Source organism: Tachyglossus aculeatus, chromosome 4 (assembly GCF_015852505.1).
Source record: "Tachyglossus aculeatus isolate mTacAcu1 chromosome 4, mTacAcu1.pri, whole genome shotgun sequence".
NCBI classification, from domain to species: domain Eukaryota; kingdom Metazoa; phylum Chordata; class Mammalia; order Monotremata; family Tachyglossidae; genus Tachyglossus; species Tachyglossus aculeatus.
The window spans coordinates 113,919,672-113,935,409 of record NC_052069.1 but is presented as its reverse complement, the minus strand read 5'-3'; the positions used below and the strand labels follow the sequence as shown (position 1 = coordinate 113,935,409).

The 15,738-nt window shown below is 50.2% G+C and overlaps 1 protein-coding gene across 1 annotated transcript in view; it reads right to left on the bottom strand.

The window, feature by feature from the left end:
* The window catches only part of FIBCD1 (fibrinogen C domain containing 1), a 48,611-nt gene extending 33,289 nt beyond the window's left edge, over positions 1-15,322 (bottom strand). Inside the window, exons 1-3 of the mRNA XM_038745674.1 lie at positions 15,261-15,322; positions 10,764-10,809; positions 10,339-10,521 (exon numbers count right to left, since the gene is read on the bottom strand). Of these exons, the coding sequence (XP_038601602.1) occupies positions 10,339-10,521; positions 10,764-10,809; positions 15,261-15,322 (291 nt within the window). The remainder of the gene's footprint in view (positions 1-10,338; positions 10,522-10,763; positions 10,810-15,260) is intronic.
* Between the last annotated feature and the right edge of the window lie 416 nt (positions 15,323-15,738).

Sequence of the window (15,738 nt, the reverse complement as noted above, 5' to 3'; positions counted from 1 at the left end):
GTCCCCCTCTTCCCTCTGGCAGATTTCCCCCCTCCCTCCCTTTATTACACCTGCAGGATGGAGGCTGTGATTTTCTCTGACCTAAAACAGAGCTGTCATAAGGAATTGAGGGGTGGAAAAACCTTGCATATTCAAAGAGGCAAAGATGTCTTTTATTTGGGCGACGAATCAGAGGCGCTGCATCTGCAAAGATTCCCCAGTATTGCCTCCCTCCGCCCAACATGTCTCTCTCTTTCTCTCTCTCCCCTCGGCACCCATCTATCTGGAGTGACACGTTCCTTTAACCACCCTTCATTCATGCCTCCTCTACCATTTTGCATTAAGGTGAACTCTGTCCTGCTGGTTGAATGGGTGGTGGGCAGATGAGCGGGAGAGACATTTCCCTCTCGCTCTCTCCCTACATGCCCCACTGGGACACTCTTTCTTTCCTAGCCAATCCAATCTCCCTTCCTCTTTATTCAAAATGGTCTCCGCAGAGGCAGCCTGGCTCCCTCCTCCTTAGAGGAACAGGCCTGAGGAGGGGGGCTGATGGGGGAAGTGGGCAGAGGCAGGGGGGTTGGGGGGAACTCAAGATGAAACAGACCTCTCAGCATATAGGAAAACGAGTCTTTGGGGACCACCTTAAAGATAAAACACAGCTCTCTTTTCAGACTGCCAATTGCGTGTGTGGAAAAGAAATATGTCAAAGATAATCAGAGGTGCTCTTACAGCAAAGATACCTCCCCGAGTTTGCTTTGGGATTCTAATGTAGTAATGGAGGCCTCTGACAGTGGACTGAGAAGGTTTTGAGAGAGCCAGGCCTCTGGGGAAACTCAAACTGGAGTCGATGTGAGGCAAAGCAGGAGTCAGAGTCCTGTAACCTCGATAATCTCCCAGCCCTAGACTACTGTCTTGTCCCAGTGAGAATCTCTTCCTTCTGCAGTTGCGATCTCCTGAGTGGGGAGGGAGAGATGACCACTGACCCATAGTCAGACACATGGTTGGCGGCCGAGCGGAGCTCTGATCGTGATGCTCCTTGCGGGAAGGGAATGTGCCTTGGTCTTCTGTTGAGCTCTCTCAAACAGTTCAGTGGCATGGCACTCATGGAGCTCAGTGAAACTCGTAACTACTCGTAGCCATCATCATGAGGCTCCTGCTTTATCCCCCAAGTCCTTCTGGTCAAAGGAAACTAAAGTTATTGGTGTGCAGGTCACTGATTTGCCCTGGAGAATCCACTTGGTGAAGGAAGTGAGACAGGATTAAGGCAGTATGGGGAGTGGTTGTTTGACTGCATTCAGTACGCAGCTAGGCTGTAGCTTTGGAGAGATAGGGCGGTGTCAAGAAACCAGGGAAATGGTTGATAGCAAATTATAAATTTGAATTAGGAACAGGGATTGGGGGGGGATATCGGCAGTTTGGGGCTTGGGGTGAAAAGCTTTGACTGGTTTGGGGTGGAGCAGAGTGGCTGGCTTGAGGACTATAGAGCCAAGCTGAAGTAGCCCTTGGCAAAATTCAAAATGAGTCAAATTGGCATGTAGATATTGTGGTGGACAGAAGGGCATGCATCACTTGGGATGAAGACTTGATCCAGAGTGGCGTTGTCCACGGGCGTCTGTGGGAATTGGCGTGATTGATTTGATTGTGAACAAGGGTGGAATACTGAGTGGGATGGCGGGCTGGGATGGAACGATGGAGGCGGAAGATTAAGGGGCTGGCATGGCATGCTACGGGTGGTGGAGCGGGGGTTTGGAATACCCCCCGGGAGCTGGGCGGGAGAGCTGGGGTAGAGTTCCTGAGTCAGGCTGGCTCCCTTGGAGAGGAGGGACGGGACGGGCAGATGGAGGTGGGCCTGGGGTGAAGGAGGAGATAGAGAGACTGGCAGGCAATGGAAGAGAGGGGGACTAACATAGAACATTGTAGGGGGGTAAATGTCATGGAATGCTGGTGCGGGAGGGGCTGGCATGGAGTGCTGAGTGGGAATTCTGTCACCGAACAATTTTAGAGGGCTGCCAAGGCATATCATTGGGGGACTGGCATGGAATGGCGAAGGAGGGGGAACTGCCTTAGGAACTGTCTCCTTTGCGGTTCTGCAAACGCTCCTGATCTTCCCTGAGGAGCAGTGTGATCTAGAGGAAAGAGCACGGGCCTGAGAGTCACAGGGTAATCAGGTTGTCCCACGTGGGGCTCAGTCTTAATGTCCATTTTGCAGATGGGGTAACTGAGGCACAGAGAGGTTAACGGGAGTGAACGGTTAACAGGAGAAGCAGCATGGCTCAGTGGAAAGAGCACGGGCTTTGGAATCAGAGGTCATGGGTTCAAATCCCAGCTCCGTCTATTGTCAGCTGTGTGACTTTGGGCAAGTCACTTCACTTCTCTGGGCCTCAGTTACCTCATCTGTAAAATGGGGATTAAGACTGTGAGCCTCCCGTGGGACAACCTGATCACCTTGTAACCTCCCCAGTGTTTAGAATAGTGCTTTGCACATAGTAAGCACTTAATAAATGCCATTATTATTATTAACAGTGATTTGCACATAGTAAGTGCTTAATAAATGCCCTCATCATTATTATTATTATTATTAAGTGGCTTCCCCAAGGTCGCACAGCAGGCAAGTGGTGGAGCCAGGATTAGAACCCACATCCTCTGACTCCCAAGCCCATGTTCTTTCCACTAAGCCATGCTGCTTGAGCCTGCTGTGAACTCTGAAATCAATCAGTCAATCACTGGTACTTACTGAGGGCTTACTGTGTGCAGAGCACTGTACTAAGCTCTTGGGAGAGCACAATACAGTAAAGTCGGTGGACGTGTTCCCTGCCCTTAAGGAGCTTATCCTGTGCTTTCCCAGGAGGTTCATCTCTTCCCTCCTGCTCCTGCCTCCTCTATCCAAGCCCCTGGCAGAGAGTTGAGTGTGGGATTTATCAACGGACCTCATTCCTTGAATGAAAACCCACTGTTGGGTAGGGACTGTCTCTATATGTTGCCAACTTGTACTTCCCAAGCGCTTAGTACAGTGCTCTGCACACAGTTAGTGCTCAATAAATACAATTGATGATGATGATGATGAAAACCGCCGGAGAGGAAGGAAAGTCCTTTGTCAGGACTCAGGACTAGTTGTACAATAATCTGAAGGAGCTGATCCCCCAGAGTGGAAAAGTTTTCATCCTGGTGCCTTGTCTCATCCACCCGGATTCCCAACAACACCAAAGCTCAAGGAGGAACCAACTATTTGTTATTAACAGACATTAGGTTTGTTGCTTGATTTTTACGAAATTTGCTTAGCCCAAGGAGTAGCCCAAGGTATGCTCTACTTTCAAGGCGCTGGGGCCAGGGGAGATATTTCAAAGAATAATAATAATTATCAATAATAACTGTGGTATTTGTTAAGCACTTACCATGTGCCAGGCACTGTACCAGGCGCTGGGGTGGATACAAGGAAATTGGGTTGGTCACAGTCCCTGTCCCACATGGGGCTCACAGTTTTAATCCTCATTTTACAGATGAGGTAACTGAGGCACAGAGAAGCATAGTGATTTGCCCAAGACCACACAACAGACAAGTGACGGAGCCGAGATTAGAACACATCACCCATGAGAAGCAGCATGGCTCAGTGAAAAGAGCACGGGCTTGGGAGTCAGAGGACATGGGTTCTAATACTGGCTCCGCCACATGTCTGCTGTGTGACCTTGGACAAGTCACTTAACTTCTCTGAGCCTCAGTTCCCACATCTGTAAAATGGGGATTAAGACTGTGAGCCCCAAGTGGGACAATCGGATCACCTTGTATCCCCCCCAGCACTTAGAACAGTGCTTCACGCATAGTAAGCACTTAACAAATGCCATTATTATTATTATTATATTATGACCTGCTGACTCCCAAGCCTGTGCTCTATCCACTAAGCTGTGCAGCTTCCAGAAGCCAAAGTGGGCTATACTGGAGATTTTAGTAGCCTCCCCACCCATTCCAGGACATCAATGCTTAGAACAGTGCCAGCGCTTAGAACAGTGGTTTGCACATAGTAAGTGCTTAATAAATGCCATTATCATTATTATTATTATTATTATTATAACTCTAATACATACCCTTCCTTCCTCCAAGTGCCTCTGCATCTCCCCAAGGCTCAGGACTAACCATTACCGTGAGGCAGCGTAACCACGCTCAGCGTTACACCACGGCTACTGTTGGCAGAGGGAATGAAAGGAAACTTGTTGCAAACTTGTTCTTCCCAAGCGCTTAGTACAGTGCTCTGCACACAGTAAGCACTCAATAAATACGATTGAATGAATGAATGAATGGAAGGGTCGGGGAGGGTGAAGCAAAACCACCAAGGAATTTTCTCTCTCCTCCCTCCACCTTGGTTGGGACAACTGTGCCATTACCCAATCCTGGGGGGGCTTATTCAGTCAATATTTTTTTTAATGTTTTTTAAGCAGTTACTATGTGCCAGGCATGTAGTACCCCTAAGTGCTGGGGCAGATACAGAGAAGTAGCGTGGCTCAGTGGGAAAAGCACGGGCTTTGGAGTCAGAGGTCATGGGTTCGAATCCTGGATCCATCACATGTCTGCTGTGTGAGCTTGGGCAAGTCACTTAACTTCTCTGAGCCTCAGTTCTCTCATCTGTAAAATGGGGATTAAGACGGTGAGCCCCACGTGGGACAATTTGATCACCTTGTATCCCCCCCAGCACTTAGAACAGTGCTTTGCACATAGTAAGCGCTTAACCAATGCCGTCATTATTATTATTATTATACAAGCTAATCAGGTGGGGCACAGTCCATGTCCCACATGGGACTCATAACCTTAATTCCCATTTTACAGGTGAGGTAACTGAGGAGCAGAGATGTGAAATGACTTGCCCAAGGTCACACAGCAGACAAGTGGCAGAACCAGAATGAGAACCCAGGTTCTTCTGACTCCCAAGCCTGTGGATAGAACAGTACAGTGCCTGGCACCTAGTTTAAAAACCATTTAAAAAAATATACTGATTAAAGTGTCGGAAACCATACTGTTTCTCTACTCAATCGGTCATATTTTTTCAAGCGCTCATTGTGTGCAGAGCACTGTACTAAGTCCTTGGGAGAGAAGCCAAAATGTCCAAAGTGAGAACAGATTTGCCTCTATTCACTTTCTTTGTGCGAGAGTGATCCCAGCCGTTCATGTTTGCAGAGCCTAGCCGCTGGCTTAGGAGGAGGATTTGAGATTAAAGAGCATCGTGACTAACATAGCTATGTGGGGAGATCTCAGGATCTTCCTTCTCACCTGAGGATGATGATAATGGTATTGATTAAACACTTACTATGTGCTAAGCACTGAACTAAGTGCTGAGGATCAAGATCATCCGGTTGGACAGTCCCCGTCCCTCATGGAGCTCACAGTTTAAGGGGAAGGGAGAACAGGTATTTCATCCCCATTTTACAGATGAGGAAACAGACCCAGAGAAGCGAAGTGGTTTGCCCGAGTTCACCCAGTAGGCCAGTGGCAGAGCCGTGATTAAAAACCTCTGGCTCCTAGGGCCTGCTCTTTCCACTAGATGTTGCTGCTTCTGAGAACAAAGCTGGTGGCTATTTGCAGCAGGGCAGATGCATTGATTCACCGAAGCACAGTTATGAAGAGGCTCTGTCCACTCTTTCTGGAGATTTGCAAGAAATCAGCTAGATATTTGCTTTAAATACCACCGCCCTCACCTTCCGTAGAGCTTAGGCGCAGGCTTCCCTTGGAATCAGGGGTTGAATTTGAAAATACCAAAAACCTCTCCGGTCAATTAATCAAAGATATTTATTGAGCACCTACTGATCTCACTCTTTTACTGGTGGGGAAACTGGAGCCCAGAGTGATTAAGTGACTTAGCCAAGTTCTCCTGCAAGTGAGTAGCAGCCCCAAGGGTAGAAGCCTTTGGTCTGCGCCTTTCTCCTTTCCACTGGCCCAGATGCCTAATCGTGGCCAATCACAGTCCCCAAGACCTCTAACGCTATGTAACTCTGCTCTGGTGTTTCCCAGCTGCCCCCAAATGGAAGTAAGGTTAAAAAACCCCACATCTTCCCTAAGCTTTCTCATCCTCTTTGCTCCAGATGATCACTTTATGCCACATAAGCATGGATTGAAGGCCAAAGGTTCAGCGTTCGCACGGGCCAGAAGGACGAAGAAGATGACAGATGGAAGCCACTCACTTCTTACGGAGTCCAACCAGCAGAGACATCCTGCCCGACATTGGCTAGACCATCAGATGAGCAGTGATGGATAAACCAAGCGTGAGAACATGGAATCAGAGCCAGCTTCCTCAGGGGAAGCAGCTGCAACTTCTGGGGGCTTTAGGGAAGGGGGGGGGGACGCACGTGATTAAAGTGGCTGATCAGAGTCTTTCTTCCCCGCCCCCCCACCAACTCCTACCCCCCTCCAAGGAGAGTACCAGTGTGCCAAGCAATGGTATTTAACGAGAACTTGGGTGAGTACACGGCAGTAGCCTTGGTAGATACTATCAGTTCTTTCTTGTCTTACGCCGTCGAGTCATCTCCAACCCATAGCAATGCCACGGACTATTGGAGATGATAATAATGATGGTAGTTGTTAAGCGCTTGCTATGTGCCAAGTACTGTTCTAAGCTCTGGGAGATCAAATCAAAGTACATGATCGATCACATTTATTGAGTGTTTACTGTGTGCAGAGCACTGTAGTAAGCACTTGGGAGGATACAAGGAAACAATCGTATTTATTGAGCATTTACTGTTTGCAGAGCACTGAACTAAGCATTTGAGAGAGTACAATATAACCAAGTTGGTAGGTACACTGCCTTGGGTTTGAGGCTGGGTACTATTAACTCCAATGTACAGAACCCTCAGAACACACCTGCTGGCTTACCCCACTGATACCATCCTGACTTTTCTGCAGGAAATCCTCCCGGTCAACACAACCCAGCCATGCAGATTAACACAGGCCCAACCACGGAAGAAGACAGGCAGCGGGTAAGTAAGAGCTTTAATGAGCAAACTGGCCATTCTTTGAGGTCCTCGCTGCTCACGACCATTAGATTCCACCTCACTTGGGCCCGGGTGAACAGCTGGTTGGATCTGGGGGAAGCCAGAGGTCCACAGAGGAGGGGCACTGTGATAATAATAATAATAATAATACTATTTCTTAGGCACTTATTAGGTGCCAGGCACGGTACTAAGCGCTGAGGTGAATTCAAGCTAATCATGTTGGTCCCTGTCCTATGTAAGGTTCGCGGTCTTCATCCCCATTTTACAGATGAGGTAACTGAGGCACAGAGACATGAAGTGAGTTCCCCAACGTCACAAAGAGGACAAATGGTGGAGCCTGGATTAGAACCCAGGTCCTCTGACTCCTAAGCCCATGCTCTGTCTATTAGGCCACGTTGCTTCTAATTCACTGCTCTCTGTCCCTCGTTCAGCCAAGTGGGAAACCCGTTCCTGAGGCACCTGAAAACTCAGACACTGGTGGAATGAGATTGACTGCCATGGGGCAGACAGCTAGTGTCTTCTGCCTTAGTTAGGAACTGGCAAGCCTGCAGCCCCAGGGAAATTGAACAAGAATGGTCCCCAGCCCATCAGAGGGTTAGTGGAGCTGGATTCAATTTCAGCAGCCAAGAAAGTTGGATTTTTAAATGGAGTGCATAAATCCTCCCATCATTCCTGCAGGATTTAACGGAGGGCTCTGGCAGGGGTGGAACCTGCCCTGGAAGGCTTTCCAACTTGGCTCAATGCCTCTTCTGGTAAGAGGTGACCCTGCCTGGATGCAGGGGGATGGACCCAATAATAATAATAATATTGGTATTTGTTAAGCGTTTACTATGTGCCAACCAGTGTTCTTAGTGCTGGGGAAGATACAAGGTGATCAGGTTGTCCCACGTGGAGCTCACAGTTTTCATCCCCATTTTACAGATGAGGGAACTGAGGCCCAGAAAAGTTAAGTGACTTGCTCAAAGTCACACAGCTGACAAGTGGTGGGGCCGGGATTTGAACCTACGACCTCTGACTCCAAAGCCCCGGCTCTTTCGGGTGCCTCCAGTCCAAAGCATAAAATTTAGAGCTACAGTGCACGTTTCGCCTGCCCATCCATAGGGCTGTGGATCGGCAACGAGCAATTTATAATAACACGGAGACTATTATAAATAACCCCCTCCTAGTACCTGCAGTCTGACAACAGTCCTGCCCTGGAGGAAGGAGCTGTAAATATCCAATCAATCCATCAAACCAACCAACCGATGGGAGAGCTCAGTGAAACCACCTCAACAGAACAAACTGCTGCCATTCTCTAGAGTGTAAGGTAGTTATGGGCAGGAAATGCAACTCTGTTAGATGGTATTCTCTCAGTACAGTGCTCTGCACACCGTAAGTGCTCAATAAATGCCAATGATTGATTGATTCTTCCTCCTCCCATCTTAACTGGGATAATCTTCCAGGCACTGTCTCTCCCCCATCCAAATGGCAGGTAATCGGTCAGTCATATTTATTGAGCGTTTACTATGTGCAGAGCACTGTAGTAAGCACTTGGGAGAGTACAATACAGCAATGAAAACATCCCCAACCCAGTGATGAAAACCAAGGGGCCGATTTGGGAGCAGTGGTGGGCCACCCCTGTGGGAAGTCCTGGATTAAACTTTGGGGGCTCGTGGGAAAGAGCCCCTGGGAACACTGCATGGACTCCCCAGGGAAAGATTCTAATCCTTTACCAAGAATCTCCTGGACAGATTCCGTTTCCTACGGGGGAGAAAGGAGGAGCAGGAAGGAGGAGAGAAGGATCAATATGGCTTAGGCAGGAAAGAAGGGAATTTGGTTATGGTGTTCCCTCAGCCACCTCCACCCCACAATCGCTTGGACTCTGAGCTTGCTCTTCTCCCAGGAAAGTTAAATGGAAACTCACCCCAGCCCTCATCCAGAGAGGTTCTGACACTAGCTTCAGCCCTTTCCTTCGAGAAGGATCCATCCGGAAAATTATAAATAATCATACTAATGATGGTATTTGTTAAGCACTTACTATGTGCTTAGCACTGTTCTTTAAAACCCAGTGTCTCCAAAGATATATCCCCAACTACCTGAGACCCTGCAACTAGTGTAAAGGGATCCAATCCACCAAATCTTCCCACAGGCTTAGTGGAGAGCCAGGCAGCCAGGGAATATTGGAGCAGTGATCAGAGGGAAAGGATTCCAGGTCAGGGACACTAGAGGGTTTCTCTCCCAAGGGGATCCGTTCCAGAATCCTTCTTATCCTAGAGGATTAGGACATTGGAATGGACACATCACCCTCATCCAGATCTGCTCCCGGTCTTTCTCCCTCACCCTGCCCCATCTCCCCACATTCCTCTCTCTGCTTCTTCAAGACAACTGAGAATTCCCAGCAGCAGCCGCGTATTCCTTGCCGGGCACCTGGTAGAAATGTCCAGGCTCATGGGCATCGTAAAGCCCCAGGCACACACGGACAGATCCGGTTGCCCTGTGGATATGCCCCTGGACCCAGGAGAGCCAAATCTTGGCATGTGCAGGCTGCTCCTGGATAGAGAGCGTGCCTGAGACATAGGCTGGGAATAACTGCTGCTGATCAGATTCTTCATCCCCCTACACATATCCACATGAAACCAGAATGACATGTGTGCCTCCCTGCACACACATGTATACCTACATACCTACGCGTGTATATGGGCGGGCACTCACAACCTCAGATGCCCAAGTAACCAAACCCCCTCTGTACCCACTGTTCACCGCTTTCCTTTTCCCTCTCCCCAGCTTCCCTCACCACTTCCCTCTCCACATCATCCTCTTTATGATGATTCCTGAGCCCTGTCAAACACCTGAGTTATTTGACCAGGTGGAAGAGGAGAGGCAGGAACCAAAACGCCTGCGTCGAAGAGTCAACATGCAAATCCCATTGAAAAGGTTATTTGAGCATTAAAATGTGCTCCAGTTAATCAGAGGATGCAATCCCAGGCTGGATTATTTACCTGCCTGTCTAACACTCAGCCAGTCAGCTAGAGAATGATGTGACACTCAGTAAATAAACTAAATAATTCAGAGCCAATGTGCCAGCAGCCCCCGGGTCTCTCCCAGGTCCCCGGAGCGATCGAGAGCTGGCGTTCTCCGGGCCTGCCCTCCTGAGAGAAAGCGATGCAGTCTGAAAGCTGCCCCGTTGGGGCTGCTCTCAACTCTACTCTGGTTCCCCGGACTCCTGGGTCCCCGCTCAACCAAACCATACGCTCAGCCTTCCCTGGGCCCCTGTAGAGCCCTACCAGGTGAAGTTGCGGGGATGGGGAAAGGCAGGTAGGCAAGTCCAGAGCTGCCCCTATGGAGTTCTTTCTAGCCTTCCCAACCTCACGATTCCCGACTCTCATTCATCTTGGTTTGCTTTCTTTACCTGAGACTTCTCCTGCTGTCCATCTTCAAGTTGAGACACGCCTCCCATGGTTTTCCATCTGTCATTCACCATCTTCTGCGTGGCCTCAGTTTCCAATCCAGAAACATGCACATGTAAAAAACACCAGTAATGTGGCAACTGGATGTAGGCTTTCTTCTCCGTGTCCCTTACTCCCGGCTGGCTCTAGGATAAACTGGTAGGATGTCGGATTCTGCTGCTCCCTCTCCTCTCCCTCCCTCTTGTCTGTCTGTCTCTCTCTCTCCCTGTCTTAGGTAGTCCTAGACAGGAAAACTCAGAGTTCCCCAAGCTTCCCAGAAAATCCAGGCAGCAATAGAGAGAATGCCCCCCAGCTCTAGGCAGAGGGAAACTCACCTCCAATTGCTGAAAAAACTTAAGCTAAAGAGTGCAGCTCCAGCCCAAGTTACCTTAAAAGGAATAGCGTCCATCTCCAGGATGTGAATTAGGAAATTTCTGACAGGGAGAAGAGACATCTCAGATGCTCACTCACTCCGCCACTGCCTCTCTATCATCCCTTCCCACCTCCCGGCAGGGCTGGACTTTTCATCCCCAGACTATCAGAGACCAAATACCTACTGAGGGTCCCCGAGTCCATCTCCCCACAGCCGACAGGCAGGATTCTTCCTCCCCCAGGGGTGTCCGGGACCTGTCGTGGTCCGGCGGATTCTGGCGGTGGCTCTCTCTCTCTCTCCACAACCCTCGTGGGGACCACTCCAGGGGCTCCGCGGGTCTTCTTCCCAACTCCGGCCGCAGCCGTGCCGACACGTTCGACCTGCCGCCTGCTTTTTCCTCCCGAGCTGGATTTCCTAGCTAAGCAAATCCCAGCGACTTCTTCCAAACTCGGCGGTGGTCCAGGGGATGGGGGGGGGGGGGGGGTGGAGGGAAGAGCAAAACCACCCCCGTTCTCAGATGGCGACGGCTGCCGCTATAAGAGTAGTTCCAGGGAGCTGATCCTCCTTTGTGTCTAAGTGGGCTAATTACCTACCTTCTCCCGGGCTGCTGTTTGCAGTACATGCACAGTGTACTTGGCTTTGCCTTGAGAAGAGGGATTTTGGAGTCCATCCTCCTCCTCTCCTCCTCCACTCCTTACCACTTTTTAGAATTTTTAATCTGCCCAAAGCAGCCTTTAACAGTAATTTACAAAGTCCTTAATCTGCTGTTCTAATAAGTCGCAACTGTGGAGTCTATCAAAAGCAGCTGCTGCCCACACGTATTAAACAGAAGCACCAGCCCAGCCCCAAGCCCGCAGGTGAAATGCCAGTGTGTGCTCACGCCCTCCTGCTTTCTGTGCCCTGGGTAGCTTTTGCTTTCTGCCCCCCCACCCCCCAACTCCACCTTCCTCCTCCTCCTTCTCCTCCTCCTCCCCCTCCTCCTCTCCCTCCTCCTCTCCCTCCTCCTCTCCCTCCTTCCTGGGGTTTTCCTATTGAGCTGCGGCTTCACTCTTCTCCCACCTCTGTCTTTCCCCTGCTCACCACAAATCTTTCTGCCAACCTGCCTTTCTCTCTCTCCCGTGCCTCCCTCCTGATGGCCTCTCTTAATTCTCCCCAGAAACCTCCCCCAGTCAGCACCTCTCTTCTCTCTCTCTTTCTCTCTCCCTATTTCTCTCTCTTCCTCTCTGTGCCTCTCCTTTCCCTGCCTTTCCCTGCTTTTCTGTCCCTCTGCCTCTGTCTCCAGACCCCTGGCCAGCCAGAGGAGGAATGGGTCAGAGCAGAAGCTGAAGGGAGGGATCACGACAGGCAAGGCCCTGTCCCCCCAAGCTCCTAAGGGAGGGCCCTGGGCTGGGCCGTGCTCGCTCTTTGAAGGGGAAGAATGGGACTGCAGGGCTGAGCAGCAGGGAAGTCTTTCAGGGAAGCTTAGCTCTTTCAAGCAGGAATCTGTCAATCACAGCCAGACGCCTAGAGCACCATTTCACCAGCTGCGTCCCCCGAGTGTCCCTCCTTCTGGACTCTGTTTCACCCCTGAAAGTGCTGCCCCCCATCCTCACTTAAGAAAGGACCAGGTCCCTTTTCCCTGTCTCGGTGGCTTACGGTGTCCGGAAAGGCAGAGGCGGGAGCCACTAGCTATTCCTACATCCAAAGAGGAGCAGGCTTGCCTACCAGAAGCAGCACCGACCTGGAAATCAGGGAGCCTGGGTTATAATTCCGGTTCTGCCACTTGACCGCTGGGTGACCTTGGGCAAGTCACTTAACTTCTCTGGGCCTCAGTTTCTTCAGCTGCCAACTGGTGATTCAGTACTGGTTCAAGTCTGTAAGCCCCATGGAAGACAGGGACTGAGTCTATTCTGTTTTCCTACATCTTTCCCAGTACTAGTACAGTGCTTGGCACATAGTGGTTAACAGATATCACTATTATCATTATTAGTCATTCAGTTGTGTTTACGGAGCTCTGCACATTGGGAGAGTACAATGTAACGATAAGCAGCCATTCCCTTCCCAGAACAAACTTAGATTCTAGAGGATGAACTTACGGGCAGGAGGTCAGAAGAGTTTGTTTCTGAGCAAATGGACGGGCTGGTTGAGGTGAAGCCTCCATGCCAGCTGAGCTGCGATGGTGCCCGTCCAGTGCCCCACCTCCCAAGCCGGCTGGTGTTTCCAGAGGCTCATACTTGTCCCTGCTGGCTACCACGGCCGAAGGGTTAGAAGCCTCTCCTGGCTATAGAAGGCAGCGTGGCTCAGTGGAAAGAGCACGGGCTTTGGAGTCAGAGGTCATGGGTTTGAATCCCGGCTCTGCCACATGTCTGCTATGTGACCTTGGGCAAGTCACTTAACTTCTCTGAGCCTCAGTTACCTCATCTGTAAAATGGGGATGAAGACTGTGAGCCCCCCATGGGACAACCTGATCACCTTGTATCCCTCCCAGCGCTTAGAACAGTGCTTTGCACATAGTAAGCGCTTAACAAATGCCATCATCATCATCATCAGTTACTTCCCCTGGGTAGTATCAAGTCCTCGAGGCTGAATGGGGCCTTCCAGTGTGAGCCACTCCCTCCCCAGCCCCGCAGGCAGGCCTATGTTCAGCTACCCCAGCCCCTCCAGGTCTGCGATCTTGGGGGATGTCCAGCCTGGCTGTTCTGCTTGGCATGGGGATCCCCCACAAGAGTGTTTCCTGGTCCTCACTTTCAGAGGGGAAACTGGGCCCAGCTGCCCCTCCCCAAGCCCTTCTCTATCCCCTCTACCAGCACCCATAGACCGAGGGGCTCCCTTCCCTGACAGTGGCTACCTTTTTTTTTCTTATGGTATTTCTTGAATGCTTACTAATAATGATGGTATTTGTTAAGCACTTACTGTGTGCAAAGCACTGTTCTAAGTGCTGGAGAGGTTACAAGTTGATCAGGTTGTCCCATGGGAGGCTCACAGTTTTTAATCCCCATTTTTCAGATGAGGTAACTGAGGCACAGAATCACACAGCTGACAGTTGGTGGAGCTGGGATCTGAACCCATGACCTCTGACTCCAAAGCCCGTGCTCTTTCCACTGAGCCACGCTGCTTCTGTTCTAAAGCAATGGGGTAGTACAAGTTAATCAGGTTGAACATAGACCATGTCCCACATGGGGTTCACGGCCTTAATCCCCACTTTACAGATGATGCAACTGAGGCCCAGAGAAGTGAAGTGACTTGTCCAAGGTCACACAGCAGACAAGTGGCAGAGCTGGGATTACCACCCAGGTCCTCTGCTACCCAGGCCTGTGTTCTATCCACTAGGCCATGCCAATTCTCCAGGCTGCCTGTCTCCTTGTTTCCTGTAATATGGGGAGGTCAAAAAGGGGAGAGAGAAGCTGGCTCCCAGCCCTGTTCTCCAAGATAATCCACGCGTGGGAAGCACTCCCTCCTCCTCTGCCGCTGCAGCAGCCTGGTTGCTTTTATGCTGCAACTAGATTCCCAATCTCCTGTTTATGCCTTGAAGATTAGCCCAAGTCCACAGGCACAGGGTGAGAAAGCAAACTGGATCAGATCTTCAGTCAGTATAGTCAATTGTATTTATTGAGCACTTACCTTGTGCAGAGTACAGTACTAAGCTCTTAGAAGAGAACAATCAAACAATGTAACAGACACATTCCCTGCCCACAGAGAGCTTACAGGCTAGAGGGGGAGAGGGATACTGAATAAATAAAAGATATGCACAAGTGCTCAGGAGCTGAGAAGGAGGATGAATGAAGGGAGCAAGTCAGAACGATGCAGAAGGGAGAGGGAGGAAAGGAGGACTTAGGGAGGCCTCTTGGAGATGTCTTCAATAAGGCTTTGAAGGTGGGGAGAGTCATTGTCTGTCAGATTTGAGGATGGAGGGCGTCCCAGGCCAGAGGCAGGATGTGGGCGAGAGGTCGGTGGCGAGATAGACGAGATCGCAGTGAAGTGAGAAGGTTAGCATTAGAAGAGTGAAGTGTGTGGGCTGCTCTTTAGGCAGTGGGGCCTTAAAAATCAGACTGGGGAAAGGAGTGATTCTGATCATTTCTAACGGAAGCCAGCAGCTCTCCTCTTCCTCGTATCCTTCAGCCTTGCTCTGCCCTCAGCCTCTGGCCAGACCATGACTGCTACAGGACGGCTAAGTGCCTCAGCCTCCATGAAATACAAATGAGCCCTGGCGGGAAGGACAGAGGGTCGGTGTCGGTCGATGGCCTTCAGTCTGCTGGTCGCTTTGTGCCTTCAGAGCTCCACAGCAGTACCTGCTCTGTCCAAAGAAGGCCCAGGATGACATTTTGGGTGAACCTCATGGCTTCACATATGAGTTCCTTCAATGACAAATGCGTGAAGGATGCTGGGGCTCCCCAAAGAAAGTGTGGATCGTTTCTTGCTATATCCACGGGACAGTTCTAACAAGTTGTAGCCAATTCTAATGAATTTACCCATTTGTATGTTTGCCTTTTCCAGTAGACAGTGTAATCCTTGAGGGCAGAGACTCTACCTTACACTTTCTCCATAAGCTCCCTAAGAACCTGGTACTGTACTCCGAGCACAATATCCTGAGTCATTGCTGTTGTCCATGACCAGCAAAGGTGGGTCCAACAGGGTTCTGCTTCTGTGGTGTTGCCATTAGCCACACTTAGGCCCCTGCCTGGAAGGTCGAAAGAAGCCAAAACTTCCACTTGCAACTTGCACTCAGTGCTGGGGCTGGTCTCTGTTAGGATTTCAATGAGAGACACGGGTGTCATTGACCTCCTGAGACTTCATTAACTGTCTGCTCCCCAGGAAGTGGGGAGATCTTGGACATTTAACTCTACTCCAGTGGATGGGGAAAAAGAGAAGTTTCTTTAGATCAACTTCTTTGGCCTTGAGGTGGCATAAAGCCTCTGCCCTTCCCCTATGGGGTGGCCTTAGTCCATGAGAGGGGGAACAATATCAAACTTGGTCAAATCAATGACCTCTCCAGTCCAGGACTCTATCTCCC